The sequence below is a fragment of the Cucumis sativus genome, unplaced genomic scaffold (assembly GCF_000004075.3).
Source record: "Cucumis sativus cultivar 9930 unplaced genomic scaffold, Cucumber_9930_V3 scaffold95, whole genome shotgun sequence".
NCBI lineage: Eukaryota > Viridiplantae > Streptophyta > Magnoliopsida > Cucurbitales > Cucurbitaceae > Cucumis > Cucumis sativus.
In genome coordinates this window covers 85,928-105,302 of record NW_022279584.1, presented here as the reverse complement: position 1 = coordinate 105,302, position 19,375 = coordinate 85,928, and the positions used below count along the sequence as shown (strand labels likewise).

Sequence of the window (19,375 nt, the reverse complement as noted above, 5' to 3'; positions counted from 1 at the left end):
ATAAGGCTGCACATTTGAAAAAATAAAGACAATTAATAATCAATAATGCTACCTAGCAGTCACAAGTTAACAATCAAATGAAAAAACCCAAGGATTTTTGCGGTGGAAGCACGATGAAGATTGGTTGCCGTTCGCGATCTAGGGTCACAGATTGAGAAGAGAACAAAATTAGAAACCAACTTGGAGAGAAATAAAAGAAAAATTGATAGGGAAAGAGTAGAGTAAGAAAGAGAAAAGTAAGAAAGAGAGGAAAAATTTACTTTTTAAAACCTAACAATTTTTTAAAAAGAAATTAAAAATGGTGGAAATTAGGAAAAAAATACAAAAAATTCAAAAAAAAAATAAAACTGGCTCATCATTAATGTCGATTTAAAAACGACATTAAACCCTTATCATTAATGTCGGTTTGATCCACCTTTTCAAAAACGACAATAAAGACAATTTTTCATTTTTTTCACCTGACACTACAACCCAGATTTGTTGTAGTGTTATTATGGGTTGATGTATCTTTTTCAGATAAAAAATGCTATTTGCTAAAATTCAAAAGAAAAAGTTGTTTTGTCATTTTTTAAAATGACCCATAAAAACGTTATTATATCTCTTATGACAAAGAGTGTGGATTTATTAGTTCATATTTGACTTGTTTTTTGTTGGTAAAATTGGATAAGATCGCATTATATTGATATAATTACACTAATGACACTCTTAAATCAATATTAATAGAAATTATAATTTAATTAATGTTATTAAGTTAAATGAATATAGTTTAAAATTATAATTGGTTTTGTAATATTGAAGCACAAACCAATTCAATAATTACAAATCGAAAGCATTCATTCATTCTTTGGATACACAAGCGTAAAAAAAACTTTTCAAAATCTTAAAGATAATACAAATAAATAAAAATACGGATTTAATTTTCAAGGAGTATGAATCATTACCTCTCCTTACCCTTCTTTAAGAATCACTTAAGCAACTTCTTCCTAGCAATTGGAAGATATGTTAGAAAACAATACAAATTAGCATAGAACATCACAGTAAACAAAAGCGTTCAGAGTAACGTACACAAAAGTATAAGAGTTTATCTTTTTAAAAGCTACAAACTAATGGGTTCACCAGATATCTCATCAAATAGGTTCACCGGTGACTGCTGAAACGTGTGGGTTGTGACTGTTGAATCAGAATCAGTCCGATTTTAGGTGGGTATCTAACCGAATGGGTTCAGAGTTGGAGATTTGTGGGTGGTGAATGCTGAATCTGGCTATCTCACAAACACGATTCACTGGAGAGAAAAATATTTTGATGGTGGTCGTGAGAGCTGGGCACAAACGTAGATGAAGGTGGATGAAGGAAATGATTGATTTCAATATAACACCCCAAAACTAGTAAGTTAACTTTAATGTGTGTTATATTGAAATTTTTTAGGTGTTATGTGTGAAATTATTTGATTTGTGGAAGTTAAGTACGTTGGAGTGATATGTGGTTAATTCTGAAATTTGAAATCCTATTGTTAAAGTGGTGATTTTTGGATTGATTGGTTGGTAAATTAAATTTGTAAAGTTTGAAGTATTATGAGTAATTATTTTTTATCAGTATAAGCAAAGTTATAGAGGAATAAGAATAATTATATTATGGGATAATATAATTATTCATAATATAATTATTATGGAAAAGAGAGAAGTTATTGATGATATATTGAGTCGGTAATGAAGAAAGAGAAAAATTATTTGAAATAGAAAAAAATGAGTTCGTTGGGGAAATTAAATAATGACAATAAAGATAATGACAATAATACTGTATTATTATTATTATTGTATATATTAAATAAGCCTCTTTCATTTTTCATGTCCATCTTCTCCACCCCTCTTTCTTCTTCACCATTCAACCCTAGAGCAGTCGCCGCCCCACTTCAGCCATCGTCGCGCACAACACTCCAGTGAGAGAGTCCTCGTCACGGTCGCATAGTCGAAGCATCACGGTCACGAAGCACAACCGTTCGTTTCTCTCCAGCCGTGTTGACTCGTGTTGCATCGGACAGTCGAACGACCCCTATCCGCCGTTCGCTCCTCCTTCGCGTCGTCGATCGTAACCCTCTCTTTTGTCGAAACCATCATCGGTCGTAGCCTCCACTTGCACAGCACCGCCGGACATCATCGCGCTTGACAGTCAAGGATTCAAGCCATGACAATTTTCTTTTCGCGAGCCACACGTCCAAGCCGCGTCAGTTCAAGCCGTGTCCCTTCACCGAGCCGCGTGAGTCATCTCTGTTGATCCAAGCCGTTCCATGTAAGCCGTACGCGAGCCATACACAACTGAGTCGATCCTGTGTGAGCCGTATGCGAGCCGTGAGTCTCAAGACCCGAGCCGAAGCCTTGCTAGCCGAGCCACCTTCAGTTTTAGCCGTCTGCAACATATTTAAGCCCTTGGTGAGTTTTTGCTTAGTTCTTGTTGGGTTTGGTATGCCCAAATAATTATTGTTTTGGGTCTTAAATAAGTTAGCACTGGAATGAGTTGTATTATGTTTTTTGAAGGTTAAGGTGTGGTTGAGGAATTGAATTGTGCAAATTTCAATTTAAGGTTGTATTGAGATCAACTTTAAATCTTTGGGGTAAGTTTGATTGAATTGGTTGCCTAATTAAACAGTAAAGTGATAGATTGACAAAATTATTAAGTTTAATTTTGTTCATGTTTAGGACTGAGTTTATTGTGAGGATTTGACTCTCAATCAGAGGAGTACTATTTCTTTTGTGAATCTCCAGGTAAGAGATTTTTCGTACTAAACCCTACTTGGAAGTTGCAGGTATGTTATGTATTGTTTAGTAGTGTAAGTAAGAGATGTATAATATGTCTATTTGAGATGGCTGTATAAATAGTTACTTAGTAAACCATATTATGATTTAGATATAATATTCTTTGTTGAGGCATGCTATGATCAAATATGTGACTTTTGAGTTATGTGTAACTGAGCTAAGATGTTGATGCTATGATAAGCATGTATAGGCTATAGTGTTCTGTTAGTTTTGCCTGTTAGAGTCATACCATATGAGGGTCCCTCGGGTTCACCACCTATGTATGCCTATGTGGCTGGTTTGAGATGTGATTCGATGGGATCACTTACAACCCGACTCTCCTATAGGGTTATTCCTTCGGGTTCACCGAGAGCCCAAATGTGTCCCTACGGAACCATTGGATAGTATGCATTCGGGAGCGCAATAGTATGCAGTACCATGTTACATGACTCTAGGTTAACAGACACATACTGAGACCAATATGGGTCTCTTACTAAGTATAAATTTATACTCACTCTTTTAAATGTTTAGTTTTCAGGTAAGGGTAGAGGCAAGGGAAAACTGGCGAATGATAAGAAGTGACCGTGGATCGCCATAGGGAACCGTTCAGTTTTCTTTCACATTTATATTTCAGTAGTTATATTTTCATAGATTTATTTCAGAACTCCAGTTCAATTACTTTAAGTATATTTCCTCTATTTTTGGGTCGAAAGTAGAATTTAGATTAGTTATTTTAACTATTTATTTATTTTTATTATTTAAAGTTTTTCCTCAAATTTTAATTTATTTTCTTGTATATTAAAAAAAAAATCTATATTTACTTAAATAGTAATGACCTAAACCTTCTAGAAAAGTTGGGGCGTTACAGTTGGTATCAGAGTCAAAGTTTTAGATTTTGTAGACTGACTTACGATGTAAGTCTTTGATTTTATCCCTATAGTTAATACGGTCTTTCGTCACTCGCCAGGTACATTTTTATGATATAATTTAAGATTGTGCATATGACCTTGCATGAATTAAACTAGATAAGTAAGCATGTTATGAATGAACTCGTAGTAAAAGACTTTTAATGGTGGAAATTAGGAAAAAAATGCTGCCATGTAGAAGTGTTCATAGAGGTGGTATTAGAGGTAGAGGAGCTGGATGTAACCATCCTGTGGGACAACCTGAAGCACAACCTGGAGGACAGCCCGGGGAACAACCAACTGTACAAGCTGTCAACCCTACTGCACCTGTTACTCAAGCAGACCTTGCTGCTATGGAGCAAAGGTACAGAGACTTATTGTTTGAAGTGATGGCACAACGACAGCCTGCCTCACAGACCTAGACAGCTCTTGTTCAGGCATCGGCTGTAGGTGATCAGATTCCAGCTACAGGAGTTCAGGCCCCAATTGTAGCCCAACACTTACCAGGCATGCTTTTAGCCGAAGCCAAGCACTTGAGGGACTTGAGGAAGTATAACCCTTAAACTTTTGATGGATCTTTAGCAGATCCCACCAAAGCACAAATGTGGTTGAGTTTGGTGGAGACCATCTTTCGTTATATGAAGTGCCCTAATGACCAGAAGATTTAGTACGCTGTGTACTTAATGATTGATAGAAGCAGAGGTTGGTGGGAGTCCACAGAGAGGATGTTGAGTGGAGATATAAGTAAGATCACCTGGGAGCCGCTCAAGGAGAACTTTTATGCCAAATTCTTCTCTGCCACAGTGAGAGAGGCCAAGTGCCAGAGTTCCTAAAACTAGAGCAAGGTAACATGACCATGGAAGAGTATGATCAGAAGTTCGATGTGTTATCCCAGTTTGCACCCGATTTAGTGAGAACCGAGGCTGAGAGAGCTAACAAGTTCGTCAAAGGTCTCAAGTCTAAGATCTAGGGTTTCGTTCGTGTCCTTAGACCAACCACCCAAGCTGATGCGCTGCGCATGGCAGTAGACCTGAGTTTGTATGAGAGGACGATGTTGGCCAAGGCTGTAGAGAAGGGGCCAACTTCGGGACATAAACGGAAGACTGAGCAGCAGCCTATAGTAGCACCACAAAGGAATTTGAGATCAATGGTTTGTTCCAACGGCACTGACAACAAGCTACTCAGACAGGCCAAACCTTGAAGGTACTATTCATGACTCTTAATTATGGAAGACCTCACTCGGGTCGTTACCTAGCAGGAAGTGGAGTATGTTACAAATGCAGACAACTTAGGCATCTAGCTGATAAGTGCCCTCAGAAGTCATTCGGAGTTGTTGCGAACCAGACTTCCCCACCCCCATCAAGGGAGAGTTTTTGTCACTAATAGGCAGGAGGCCGAGAGAGTTGGCACAATGGTGACAGGTACACTCACAATCTTGGAACACCTGGCTTTAGTATTATTTGACTCGGGGTCCTCTCATTCTTTTATATCCTCTGTGTTTGTATAACATATGAATTTAGAAGTAGAACCCCTGAGTTACCTGTTGTCTGTTTCTACTCCATCTGGAGAAATTATGTTGTCGAGAGAAAAGAATTGGCACCTGCGCATGTTTTAGATGTAACTTTATTAGTATTGGACATGCAAGATTTTGATGTAATATTAGGCATGGATTGGCTATCCGCTAACCATGCAAACATAGATTGTTCCCGCAAGGAGGTAATTTTTAACCCTCTTGAGGTAACTAGTTTTAAGTATAAGGGGGCAGGGACTGTGGTTCTACCTAAAGTTATCTCAGCCATGAAGGTTAGTAAGCTGCTCGACCAGGGTACTTGGAGTATCTTGGCTAGTGTTATGGACACTAGAGGGCCTAAAGTATCTTTATCATCTGAGCTAGTGGTAGGGAAATATCTCGATATTTTTCCAGAGGAGCTTCTAGGACTTCCGCGCCGCAGAGAGGTTGACTTCGCCATAGAGCTCGAACCAGGTACTGGTCTCATATCGAGAGCCTCATACAGAATGACGCCAGCAGAACTGAAGGAGCTGAAGGTCGAGTTGCAGGAATTGCTGGACAAGGGTTTTATTCGACCTAGTGTGTTACCTTGGAGAGCACCAATGTTGTTTGTGAAGAAGAAAGATGGGTCGATGCGTCTTTGCATTGACTATAGAGAGCTTAATAAGGTGACAATCAAGAACAAATATCCATTGCCTAGAAATGAGGAGCTATTTGATCAGCTACAGAGAGCCACGATGTTCTCTAAGATCGGTTTACGTTTGGGATATCACCAGTTGAGGATTAGGCACAATGATATCTAAGACGACCTTTCGTTCTCGTTATGGACATTATGAGTTTATTGTAATGTCCTTTGGCTTGACAAATGCTCTTGCTGCATTTATGGAATTGATGAACATGGTGTTTAAGGATTTCTTAGACATTAGACATTTATGCGATAGTTTTTATTGATGACATCTTGGTTTACTCCAAGGCAGAGGCTGAGCATGAGGAGCATTTGCATCAGGTATTCGAGACCCTTCGAGCCAATAGGTTGTATGCCAAGTTTTCCAAGTGCGAGTTCTGGATGAAGCAGGTGTCATTCCTTGGTCATGTAGTATCCAGTGAGGGACTTTCTGTGGACCCAGCAAAGATCGAAGTCGTTACCAATTGGCCTCGACCTTCTACAATTAGTGAAGTTCGAAGTTTTCTAGGTTTAGTAGGTTATTACAGGAGGTTTGTGGAAGGGTTCTCTCATATAGCTAGTCCTTTGACCCAACTAAGCAGGAAGGGGACTCCTTTTGTTTGGAGTCCAGCGTGTGAGAGCAGTTTCTAGAATCTCAAGCAAAAACTCGTTACTCCATCGGTCCTTACAATGCCTAATGGATCTGGTAATTATGTGATATACAATGATGCCTCTAAGAAAGGACTGGGTTGCTTTTTGATGCAACAAGATATGATGGTTACTTATGCTTCTCGTCAGTTGAAAAGTCATGAGCAAAACTATCCTACACATGATTTAGAGTTGGCTGCATTAGTTTTTTGCACTAAAGATTTGGAGGCACTATTTATACGGTGAGAAGATTCAGATCTTCACCGACCATAAGAGCTTGAAGTACTTCTTCACTCAGAAGGAGTTGAATTTGAGGCAGCGAAGATGGCTCGAGTAGGTTAAAGACTATGACTATGAGATTTTATACCACCCAGGTAAGGCGGATGTGGTAGTTGATGCTCTTAGTAGGAAGATATCACATTCTGCAGCACTCATTATTAGGCAGGTTCATTTGCATAGAGACCTTGAGAGAGCTGAGCTTGTAATTTTAGTAGGGGAAGTTACCTCACAGTTAGCTCAATTGTCAGTACAGCCAACTTTGAGGCAGAGAATTATTATTGCCCAGCTCACTAACCCTTATTTGGTGGATAAGCGCCGCTTAGTAGAAGGAGGGCAAGTTGAGGAGTTCTCTATATCCACTGATGAGGGACTCGTGTTTGACAAACGATTATGTGTGCCAGCAGACAATACAGTTAAGACCGAGTTGTTGACTGAGGCCCATAGTTCCCCATTTTCTATGCATCCAGGCAGTACAAAGATGTACTGGGATTTGAAGCGAGTTTACTAGTGGAGAAATATGAAGAGAGAGGTGGCAGATTTTGTTAGTAAATGTCTGGTGTGCCAGAAGGTGAAGGCACCAAGACAAAAGCCAGCAGGGTTGTTACAACCCTTGGGTGTGCCAGAGTGGAAGTGGAAGAATGTATCTATGGACTTCATTTCTGGACTACCTAGGACCCTGAAGAGTTATACAGTGATATGGGTTGTTGTTGACAGACTCACGAAGTCAGCACACTTCATTCCAGGGAAGTCCACTTATACTGCCAGTAAGTGGGCACAAGTTCTGGGTTTGAGTCCCGGGCAACCCATATAATTGTATATAACTGAAGTAGTGAGGTTGCATAGGGTATCGGTATCCATTGTTTTTGATAGAGATGCCCGTTTTACTTTCAAGTTCTGGAAAGGACTTCAGGTTACCATGGGCACGAGATTGGACTCCAGTACAACTTTTCATCCTCAGACTGATGGTCAGATAGAGCGTTTGAATTAGATTCTGGAGGATATGTTGCGAGCTTGTGTGTTGGAGTTCTTAGGGAGTTGGGACTCCCACTTGAACTTGATGGAGTTCGCCTATAATAGCTACCATTGGCATGGCACCGTTTGAAGCTTTGTATGGTAAAAGTTGTAGATCCCCGGTTTGTTGGGGTGAGGTTGGTGAGCAGAGAATGTTAGGCCTTGAACTAGTTCAGCCCACCAACGAAGCCACACAGAAAATTAGAGCTCGCATATTGACAACACAGAGCAGACAGAGGAACTATGCTGATGAACGACGTAGGGATCTTGAGTTTGACGTAGGAGACATGATTTTTCTGAAGGTAGCACCTATAAAGGGTGTTCTAAGATTCGAGAAGAAAGGGAAGTTGAGTCCACGTTTTGTAGGGTCGTTTGAGATTCTTGAAAGGATTGGCCCTGTAGCTTATCATTTGGCCTTGCCTCCGCAATTATCTGCAGTTCATGATGTGTTTCATGTCTCCATGCTGAGGAAGTATGTGGCAGATCCCTCACATATAGTCGACTACAAACCGTTGCAAATTAACGACAACTTAAGCTATGAGGAGCGGCCAGTTGAGATTTTGGCTAAGGAAGTTAAACTGCTTTGTAACAGAGGAATTACATTGGTCAAGGTTTTGTGGCGAAACCACGAGGTTGAGGAAGCTACTTGAGAGAAAGAGGACAACATGAGTTATATTTTCATAGGTTTATTTCAGAACTCTGGTTCAATTACTTTAAGTATTTCTTCTATTTTTGGGCCCAAACTGGTATTTTGATCAGTTATTTTAACTACTTATTATTTAAAGTTTTTCCTCAAATTTTAATTTATTTTCTTGTATATTAAAAAAAATCTATATTTACTTAAATAGTAATGACCTCAACCTTCTAGAAAAGTTGGGGCGTTACAATTAAAACTAAGTTACCTAGGTCATCCTAATGAATAGAAACCTGACTAGTAAACAGAGTTTCATCTAGTAGTTATTATTTTGCCGTCTGATCTTATGTAAACTTATTGCATAAGATACCGTCACTCGTATGTCAACTACACAAACGCGTTGAATCATTGTGTTTGTATCAAATACAAAGTGAGCCATATTCATAGTGTTACCAGGATTAGGTATTCAGCCTTATCCTTGTACTATAGAACCTTTAAGCTGATCTTGAACCTTTATCCCTGTATGTCTCTACATACTGTTTAAGATTCATTAAACAACTTAGGATGTTAGTTTGTTTGATTTGAGTTATTAAGACAACTAATATTATAACCAATAACAATTATTACAATAATAACATGTTATTAACAACGATTAATGAATTATATTTACAATCTACGAGTTTTAGGACATAAATCCCAACATAAACGATCTTTTATTTAGTCTAAACAATATTGTACCAAATCTAAACGATCCATTAGTAACAGTGGTCTATGTCTGTTTATTTGGGATAGACAACTGATAATTTAGATATTGATACATTATCATTTAAATCATGTACTAATATCATTTAGATCTTGTACCAAGAAGCAAAAAAAAAAGATGAGAGATGAAGAAGGAAGAAATTTTGAAAAAGGAAATGAAGAAATCAAAGACAAGAAGAAGTGAGAATATGAAAGAGAAGTAATAATATGAAGAAATTAATAATACGAAGAAGAGAAGAATAAATTGCAAAGAAGAAGAAAAAGAAGTGAAGTGAAGAATGGTTTCACAATGCGCAAAAATAATGACAAAGGGAAAATCTGAAAATTTATAAAAAAAATAATGGTGGCTTCATGTGCTTTAATTTTTTGTTACATGCGACGTAAATATTTTTGGGTTTTGCTACATTTATGTGTATTATTCATGATTTAATTTAATTAATTACTTTTCCAATTAATTAATTACTAAGTTAAGCATCACATATTTAACTTAATCTAGAATTTGAATTATCTTCAATTGTATCTCGTGTACGATCGGTATGGGAATCCTCAAGAGGGTGAATAAGGTTTTTACAAATTAATGAAACAAGTGGGCCAAATTAAATAAATTAACAAACTTTTTGCTAATAAATAATGTAATCAATAATCTCATACAAATGCATGCACATCAAAATAACTTATAAGGTGACGTTAACAAATTCAAACATCCATTTTAATGTTTTTATAACAAGAAAATTGGTAACACAAATATGCAAAGATAAACTTAAACCAACCTAAATAGAGAAGTGAGCAATTAATCTCAAGAACAAAAGTTGCAATTAATTTCAAACACTAAAATTTGATAACAAATTAATTGCAAAATTAAATAGTTGAGAGATAAAGAAATTAACATCGGGAAATTTTATAGTGGCTCGGCACAACCGACCTACATCCACTTTTCAAGCTCCTCTTGGTTATTTCACTCAAACTTGACTCTTTCGATGGCTTAGAGTAGATCCATACAACGTTCCTTTTTTCAAGTGTAAGAACAAGCTCAATCATTTCACCACGGTTTAGGATCAAACCATTACGACCACTCTTTTTAGAGATCAAGATAAATCCTTTAAAATGAATTAGAAATGAAGCACGATATGAGAAAATCCTCTAAATTAGTAGATTTACAAATTTGTAGTACTCAACAATTAAATCCCCAATACAATAAACTAGGACATCCCCATACCCATTACACATCTCCCACTTGTCCTAGATTACCTAATGTACAAAACTCGCAGATCTAGACTCTCTAGATGAGCCTCGAACACTTTAGCCGTGAGAGTCTTTGTAAATGGATCAGCAATGTTATGCTCCAAAGCGATCTTGGTGACGATCACTTCACTTCGTTGCACAATCTCTTGTATCAGATGATATTTTCTCTCTATATGTTTTCCTCATTTGTGGCTTTGAGGTTCCTTATAATTGGTCACTGCCCAATTGATATCAAAATATAAAGTGATGGGCATGTTCATATTTGGAACAACTTCCAAATCTTGCAGAAACTTCCTTAGCCAAATTGCTTCTATTGTTGCTTCACAAGCAACGACGTACTCAACCTTTATAGTAGAGTCTACAATGCATCCTTGCTTGATGCTATGACATGCTACTGTTCTCCCGTTTAGGGTGAACACTAATCCCACTAGATTTCCTAGAATCCTTATCTGTTTAGAAATCGGGATTAAATCCCTAGCTTCATACACAAGCATGTAGTTTCTCATTCTCCTAAGATACTTAAGAATAATTTTAACCCGTCGTCTAGTGGTCTAACCCTAAGTTGGACTGATATCTACTGACTATTCCCACTACATAATAAATGTTTAACCTAGTGCAGAACATAACATAAATTAAGCTACCCACAACTAAGGCATATGGAATATGTCTCATATCTTCTCAACTTCTTGAGGTGTCTTAGGACATTGTTCCTTAGACAAGTAAACCTCGTGCTTGAAAGGTAATAAATCCTTCTTAGAGTTTGCATCGAATATCGAACCAATATTTTGTCGATATAGGTTGCCTGAGACAGTGCTAGCATTTTGTTCTTACGATCCCTTATGATTTGGATCCCAAGAACAAATTGTGCCTCTCCCAAATCTTTCATTTAGAATTGGACTGGTAGCCAAGTTTTAACGTTAGTTAGGTATCCTACATCATTTCCAGTGAGAAGGATATCGTCCACATAAAGTACTAAGAAAGCTACTTTATCTTTGTTGATTTTCTTGTATACACAAGGCTCATCAACATTTTGGTCAAAACCGTAAGATTTGATCGCAATATCAAATCTAATGTTCCAAGATCTAGATGTTTATTTCAACCCATAAATGGATCGATTCAGCTTGTAAACTTTTTGTTTCTAACCTTGGGTTATGAACCCCTCAGGCTGAGACATAAAGATACTCTCTTCAAGATTGCCACTTAGAAAAGCAGTATTAACATCCATTTGTCATATTTCATAATCATAAAAAGTGACTATGGACAAGAGAATCCTTATAGACTTTAACATAGCAAGAGAGAAAAAGTTTCCTCGTAGTCAATCCCTTCCCTTTGGGTATACCCATTTGCTAAAAGTCTAGCTTTGAAGGTTTGTACCTTCCCAGCTGAATCTCTCTTTCTCTTATAGATCCATTTGCACCCTATGGGTTTCACCCCTTCAGGTAGATCTACAAGCTCTCATACTGAATTGAAGTACATAGATTCCATGGTTTTAACCTATTAGTCCTTGTCTACATCAGTCATTGCCTATTTATAGAACAATGGATCCTCAACGACATCATCTGGTATGACAACCTGAGTTTCAGTTAAACCGAAGTAACGATTAGGTTGTGATATAACTCTCCCACTGCATCGAGGCATTCTCAACAATTGAGAAGGATGAGACTAATCGGATGTGTTGGTTTCCTCAACTCTTGATGAGGGACCAACTTCATCAACAACCCTTGTTGATTCATTAGTAGCTTCACTTAATTTTGATTTGCTTCATGGTTTATGATCTCTCATGTTGTTTTCTTCCAAGAAAGTAGCCTTTGTCAATATAAACACTTTGTTTTCTTGTGGATCGAAGAATAGACCACCTCTCGTTTCTTTAGGATAACCAAAAAATTGACATAACCTTGAACGAGAGTCCAACTTCTTAGAATTTGACACTAAAACGTGTGCTGGACAACCCCAAATTATGGAGTGACTTAACTAGGTTTACATCCTCTACATAACTCGAAAGTGTAACGACCCAACTCTTTATACTAAGTTGAGGTCATTACTACTAAAACAAATAAAGACTTTTTATTTAAATCAAAGAAAATACTAAGTTTTTAAAACAAACACTTCAAAATATTTATTCATAAAATATAAGTAAAGTATGTAAAGAAAACAATAAATAAAATATTAGTTTGGGCCCTATTTAAAATAAAAATATATATCTAAAAGTAAATATGGGTTCTGAAATAAGTTTATGAAAATTTAATATTGAAAATATAAATGCTAAATAAAACATAAATTGTCCCCTATGGAGAACCATGGTCACTTCTTGTCATTCGCCAATTGCCTTTACCTCTATCTTTGCCTGAAAAATTAAATCTAGAAAGGAGTTAGTCTAAATTTATACTTAGTAAGGGATCCACTATTAGTCCCACTACGTGTTTGTTAATTTTACGTTAAAGTCCTCCTATAAGAAAGTACCGCATATCTATTATTCTACTGAAATCACCCTATCCAGTGATCTCGTAGGGACATATATGGGCTCTTGGTGAAGCAGAAGGAATCACCCTAAAGAAGAGTCAAGTTGTAAGTGATCTTGTCGAATCACACATCAAACCTAACCACAAATACATAAATTAGGTGGTGATCCCGAGGGACACCTACATGGTACGACTCTAACAAGTAAAGCTAACAGAACATCATAGCATATACATATAGCATAACATAAATATCATATCTTAATCGTAATATATCTCAACCATAGTATATCTCATTCATAACATATCATGGTCATCACATATCTCAGTCATACATAACGATTTTCTATGTTGCTATCATTATCTAACATCCTTAACAGTCACATCACATGCATCATAACTATGTTAATGCATACTAAGGTAAAACATAATGTAAGAGGCTAGTAGTAGAATCTTTTACCTGGAGATTAATTAGTTGAAAATATAGTGAAAATATAGTCCATTCCTGACAGTCAATTCTCAATTAAGTCAGGCCTAAACATAAACAAAATTAAAATTGTTAATTTTGTCAACCATCATCCAACTATTTAATTAAGCATCCAAACTTACCCCAAGACTAAGGTTGAATCCAACACAACCTTGAATGAAAAAATTTGCAGTTTCAAATCCTCAAATTAACACTTGAACCTTCGAGCAAAAGTAATTCAACTCATTCTCTTGTAAACTTATTTAAGATCCAAAGAATATTCATTTGGACGTACCAAACCCAACACAAATTCACCCAAAAGGCTCAAGAGATACCAAAAAGTAACTTGGCTTGGACTAAGGTAGAAATGGCTCACACAACTTGACAGAAGGAGAATCGGCTCGACGGTTAGCTTGGGCGCACTACTCGCAAAGAGAGGAAAAATCAGCAGAGTTGAGGGCAACTTGTGAAGAAGTGGAGAATCGGCTCGGTGATGCACATATCGGCTTGGTCAGGCAAAAGGTTCGTTCGACTGCTGCCTGCGATGAGATTTTGGTGGCACGAGACAGAACTTGCCGACAATGAGGCTTGACAAAAACGTGCGAAAAATAAATAAAAAGAGAGAGACACCTCAACTTCACCTGTACGCGAACGGAGGAGGAATGATAGTGTCCACAAACGACGAGTGATGATCCTTGCAATGGGTTCAGTGACGACTAGGGTTTGTGAAGAAGGAAGAAGATGATGAATAGTTCTCTCTTTTCTTTGCACGTTTCACGAGGGTTAATTTATATATAATAATAATGATGATATTTATTATTATTATCATTATTCCTTTTCCATTTCCAATTAACAAGTTAACTCAATTAAATTATACTCTGTCTCCTCATCAAACCAAACTTTTTATTTTTTCCAAGAATACAATATCTTTCAAAATAATTATATTTTCCACAATATAATTATTTTCTCTCGCTCAAAAATATCTTTCCTAAAAAAGTCAATAATAAATTATTCTTACCCTTCCATGACTTAGTTTATTATATTTACTTATATAATTAGCCAATAATCTTAAATCTCACCAAAATTTCCAATAATACAATTAATTAAATAATCTTCCATTGAACATTTAATTAATCACAATTTCCACAAAACAAACAATTCTAAAAAATTATAACACTAGACTAAATCCATCATAAATTAAATTAAATTAAGATAATTTAAAAATAAAGATTACGTCCCTCCTTTGAGAAACTTTCGTCCTTGAAAGTTCTAATCCTTGTATAGCTCGGGATAATGAGCTCTCATGTTGTCCTCTCTCTCCCAAGTAGCTTTTTCAACCTCGTGGTTTTGATAAAGAACATTAATTAATTCCCCTGTTATGAAGCAACTTAACTTCTTTTGCCAAAATCTCAACTGGTTGCTCCTCATAGCTCAAGTTCTCATTGATTTGCAATGACTCATAATCAACTATATGTGTTGGATCTGTTACACACTTCCTCAGCATGGATACATCGTATACATCATGAACTGCAGACAATGACAGAGGCAATGCCAAATGATGAGTTACGAAACGTGGACTCAGGTTTCCCTTCTTCTCAAACCTCATAACACCCTTCATAGGTGCTACCTTTACAAAAACCATGTCCCCTACATCGAACTCAAGATCCCTACGTTGTTCATTGGCGTAACTCTTCTGTATGCTCTGCGCTGTCAACATGCGGGCTCTAATCTTCTGTATGGCCACATTGGTGGTCTGAACTAGCTTGGGACATAACATCCTCTGCTCAGTCAACATGCGGGCTCTAATCTTCTGTATGGCCTCATTGGTGGTCTGAACTAGCTTGGGACATAACATCCTCTGCTCACCAACCTCACCCCAACATACAGAGAATCTACAACACTTACCATGTAGAGCTTCAAATGATGCGAATGTTAATGGTAGCCTGCTAACTGTTATTATAAGCGAACTCCATCAAATGCAAATAGGAGTCCCAACTTCCTGAAAACTCTAGCACACATGTTCGGAACATATCTCTCCAAAATTTGGCTCAAAACGCTCTGTCTAACCATCAGTCTGAGGGTGAACAGTTATACTAAAGTCCAATCTCGTGCCCATGGCAGCCTGAAGTCCTTTCCAAAACTTGGAAGTAAAATAGGCATCTCTATCATAAACAATTGACACGAGCACTCCATGCAGTCTCACTATCTCGGTCATATACAACTGTGCCCACTTACTGGCAGTACAAGTGGACTTCTCTAAGATGACACTACTAGAAAAATAGGCTTTCTTGACGGTTGCTGTTTTCCTTTTCTTGACGTTTTTTTTCGAAAAACGTCAAGAAAGATTTCATTTTTAATAAAAAACGTCAAGAATTTTTCTGAAACATCATTCTTAACGTTTTATTAAACGTCAAGAAAAAATAAATTTTTTCTTGACGTTTTTAAAACATCAAGAAATATCTATTAATTTTTGGACGTTCTTAAAACGTTAAGAAGCGTATGAATTCGACATGCTTGACGTTTCTTAAACGTCAAGTATTTAAAATTTTACTTGACGTTTTAAAAACGTCAAGAAATTTATAAAATATTCTTGACGGTTTTAAAACGTCAAGACTATTGTAAAAATTGCTTGACGTTTTTAAAACGTCAAGAAATTTATAAAAATTCTTGACGTTTTTAAAACGTCAAGAACCTCTGCTTGTAATGCCCCAAAGGTATATATATATATATTTTTTTTTTTTTTATTATATATATATATATATATATATATATTTATTTATTTATTATTTATATTTAATTTAAATAAAAAGAAAAGAAAAAGAAATATATATATTGTTTTTTCTTTTTTCCTTTTCTTTTCTTTTTCCTTTTTCTTTCTTTTCCCTATTTCCTTCTTCCTCCCCGTGCGTCCTTCCCCTTCTCCCCAGCCGCAATCGCCGCCCCTATTCTCCTTCCTCCCGTGCGCCGCGACGACCCCACCGTCTCCTTCCCCTTCTCTTCCGTTCGCAGCAGCCGTCGGCCGCCGCGTCTCCCCTAAGTCGAGCGCCGCGACCTCCATTCCGATCTGCTGTCTCCATCTCCGTTCGCGAAGCAAGACCGCGCCGCTGCCAGTCCAGATCTGTGTTGCAGTCGTCCCGCGCGCCGATCTGCCGTCTCCATCTCCGTTCGCGAAGCAAAACCGCCGCCGCTCGCCGAACCCAACCGCCACCCTCTCTTTTCTCCTTCGGATCGAAACCGCCGCGCCCATCCACCTGTAACTGCCGCGCAACCTTCATTCCAACCGCTGCACTGCCGCGCGATTCTCCGGCCACGTCTCCTTTAGCCGACCGCTGACCGACCCACACTTAGGATTTTGCTGCGAGTTCGACAGTCGTGCGTTGAGGTGTTGGGAGTAACCTTGGGCTCCCTTAAATTCACAACCAATTTGTGAATTGTTGAGGGTTCAGTTCGCCAGTATTTCGATAAGTTGTGGAATTTACATATGGACTAATTTGAAAGGTTGAAACTATTTAGAACGATGTTGATTTTATGATTGATTATGTTTAGGATTTGATTCATTGGATTTAGTAGATTGAAGAATTTGCATAGAAATCGAGGTAAGAGATTTTCTACTGGACTCAATTGTGATTGTGAACTGTGATTGTGAACTGTATGTGTGTTGAATGTATACTGTGGGTTGACTGAAAATATATATGAATGTATATGAATTGAAGTAGACTTGATGTCGAATGTATATCGTGATTGTCATGGAATCTATATATAAATGTGTGTATGTGGACAGGACGGAGATTGTAGATGGTGTTTGTATGAGATGCAGATGTGAATCTTGTGATTTTCGTTTAGATTGGGTGTACGTTACGTTATAGTATTATTTTCGTTTAGATTGGGTGTGAGAGAATAAATGCTTCTTAGTACTTTCTTTCTTATTCTTATTTATGGGGTTTTCTAATTTTAGGCTATAAAAAGCTTTCATTGTATAGTGGATTTTGTTTTGGGATTTGGGAATATAAAGTCAAGTCCTCTTGCCTGTTGCTTCCCAAAACCCTCCCCTACTCTCTCCCTTTTACTTCCTTTTCTTTTCTTTCTTCCTATGCCATGTTGCTTTCACATGTGAACTTCAATTATCTCAATTTTGGGTATGTATCCATTTAAATGTTTTATTATGTTTTACTTCCACAGTCATAAAATTTAAATTGATGCATACATAAAAAGTTAAATTGATGCTATCCAAAGTTCGGAGGTATAAATCGATATTTGTCCTTTTTTTTATTTCAACTTCTATTGGTTGAGTCGCTTTTATAATATAAAATGTTGTTGATTAATAAACAATAACTTTATTTCTCATTAGATTTATAATGATGGATAAATCTTGGATGCACAAGAGTAGATTGTCTAAAGATTATGAGTTGGGTGTGGAAAACTTCATCAAATTTGGATTTTCTAATACAAGTAACTCCTATATTCGTTATCCTTGTTTGAAATGTGGGAATTGTGAAATTTGTTGCTTTTATATAGTGTCCACTACATCAAAGGATTACTTTGTTATTCACATTTGTTGCTTTTATATAGTGTCCACTACAAGTCGGGAGTACTGAGTGTGGATACTACGTCATGAGGTATTTGAGAGAAATTGTGACTAGGGGAAGCATTGTCATATCCGATGCGGTATGTTATATATCAAACTATATTAATTTTGTGAGTTAATTGGTTTATTTGTATAGTCAGTTAATTCATTTAATTTATTTTGCATGTTTATATATAGATTGATACACGAAGATCATACTCACAGGCAGAACTAGATGAGGTGCGAGTTGAGTTAGCTGACTTTTTGGGTTCTTACATATGACTATGACTAATATTTTGTGATTCTGATCAGTGTTTGACGGTTTGTTTTTTTGTTAAAGTTTAAGGTCATAAACTTACATGAAGTAGGAAGTTTTTTGTTGTGCCGCTTCTTTATGATCTTAAACTTTATGTATAGAAACTTTAGCCTATAATTCTTTTGAATTGTTCATATGGAGGAAGGGGGGAAGGGGGGGGGGGGGGGGTTTGTTCATTCGTATATACTTTTGATTATTGTTGTAGCTGGCATGTTTTGTGACTTTGTAAGTTGATTTGAATTCATGCCAATGTAATGCCATATGAAATCTAATGTAAAGCCTATTTCATTATGTATATGTAAAGTCTTGGAATTGAATATTATATATGGTGAATGGTTTTATTTATATATTTTTGAGATTTGAAACTATATTGGATGAATATCAAATATCTATGAAACTGTTTCTGGACAATTACAGGACAATTACAGGACAATCATCGTTCCATTACAGCATAATTCAATTACAAATTATTTTTTTAAAAAAAAATAAAAAAATGCTTGACGGTTTTAAAATGTCATGAACAATTGCAAGCTTGACGATTTTAAACTATCATGAACAATTGCATTTTTGACGGTTTACAAATGTCAAGAACAATTACATTCTTGACAGTTTTAAAATGTCATGAATATTAAAATTCTTGACGATTTTAAAATGTCATAAATCAGTTCATCCTTGACGGTTTTAAAATGTCATAAATCAGTTCATCCTTGACGGTTTTAAAATGTCATAAATAATACCATTCTTGACGGTTCTAAAACGTCATGAACATAAGTATACTTGACGTTTCTAAAACGTCAACGTTCACTATTCTTGACATTTAATCAACCGTCAAGAACTTTGCCTTTCTTGACGCTGGCTTCAACGACGGTTTTAAAACGGTCAAGAAAGCCTTCTCTTGACAGTTTAAAAATGTCAAGAGAGCTTGTTTTTGTAGTAGTGTGAAATGGGCTGACTTCGTGAGCTTGTCAACAATAAACCAAATTACTTTATAACCCTTCAGAGACCTTGGCAGTTCTAAAATGAAATCTATAGACACATTCTCCCACTTCCATTCTGGCACACTCAAAGGTTGCAAAAAACCTGTTGGCTTCTGTTTTAGTGTCTTCACCTGTTAGCAAACTAGAGACTT

The 19,375-nt window shown here is 36.7% G+C and overlaps 1 protein-coding gene and 3 long non-coding RNA genes across 4 annotated transcripts; 2 read left to right on the top strand and 2 right to left on the bottom strand.

The window, feature by feature from the left end:
- Positions 1-880: 880 nt before the first annotated feature.
- On the bottom strand, positions 881-13,401 carry LOC116406400. Its single transcript, XR_004219404.1, has 2 exons — positions 13,361-13,401; positions 881-983 (listed from the first exon to the last, which is right to left on the bottom strand). It is a non-coding gene; the product is annotated as an uncharacterized LOC116406400 (long non-coding RNA).
- On the top strand, positions 2,068-2,647 carry LOC116406399. Its single transcript, XR_004219403.1, has 2 exons — positions 2,068-2,426; positions 2,532-2,647. It is a non-coding gene; the product is annotated as an uncharacterized LOC116406399 (long non-coding RNA).
- Positions 13,402-14,726: 1,325 nt separating the features above from the next.
- LOC116406392 lies at positions 14,727-15,581 on the bottom strand. The gene is made up of 2 exons (XM_031890111.1): positions 15,434-15,581; positions 14,727-15,316 (listed from the first exon to the last, which is right to left on the bottom strand). Exons 1-2 carry the CDS (start codon positions 15,579-15,581, stop codon positions 14,727-14,729), a joined length of 738 nt encoding a protein of 245 aa, XP_031745971.1.
- A 1,252-nt stretch (positions 15,582-16,833) lies between these two features.
- On the top strand, positions 16,834-18,104 carry LOC116406398. The gene is made up of 2 exons (XR_004219402.1): positions 16,834-17,815; positions 17,936-18,104. It is a non-coding gene; the product is annotated as an uncharacterized LOC116406398 (long non-coding RNA).
- The last annotated feature ends 1,271 nt before the right edge of the window (positions 18,105-19,375 follow it).

Excerpts from the sequence above, each read along its gene's own strand:
- LOC116406392 (XM_031890111.1), bottom strand. The coding sequence starts at position 15,581 with ATGACCGAGATAGTGAGACTGCATGGAGTGCTCGTGTCAATTGTTTAT. Across the intron at positions 15,317-15,433 it reads TGTTCACCCTCAGACTGATG|TTAGCAGGCTACCATTAACA; the intron begins GTTAGACAGAGC and ends TTATAATAACAG.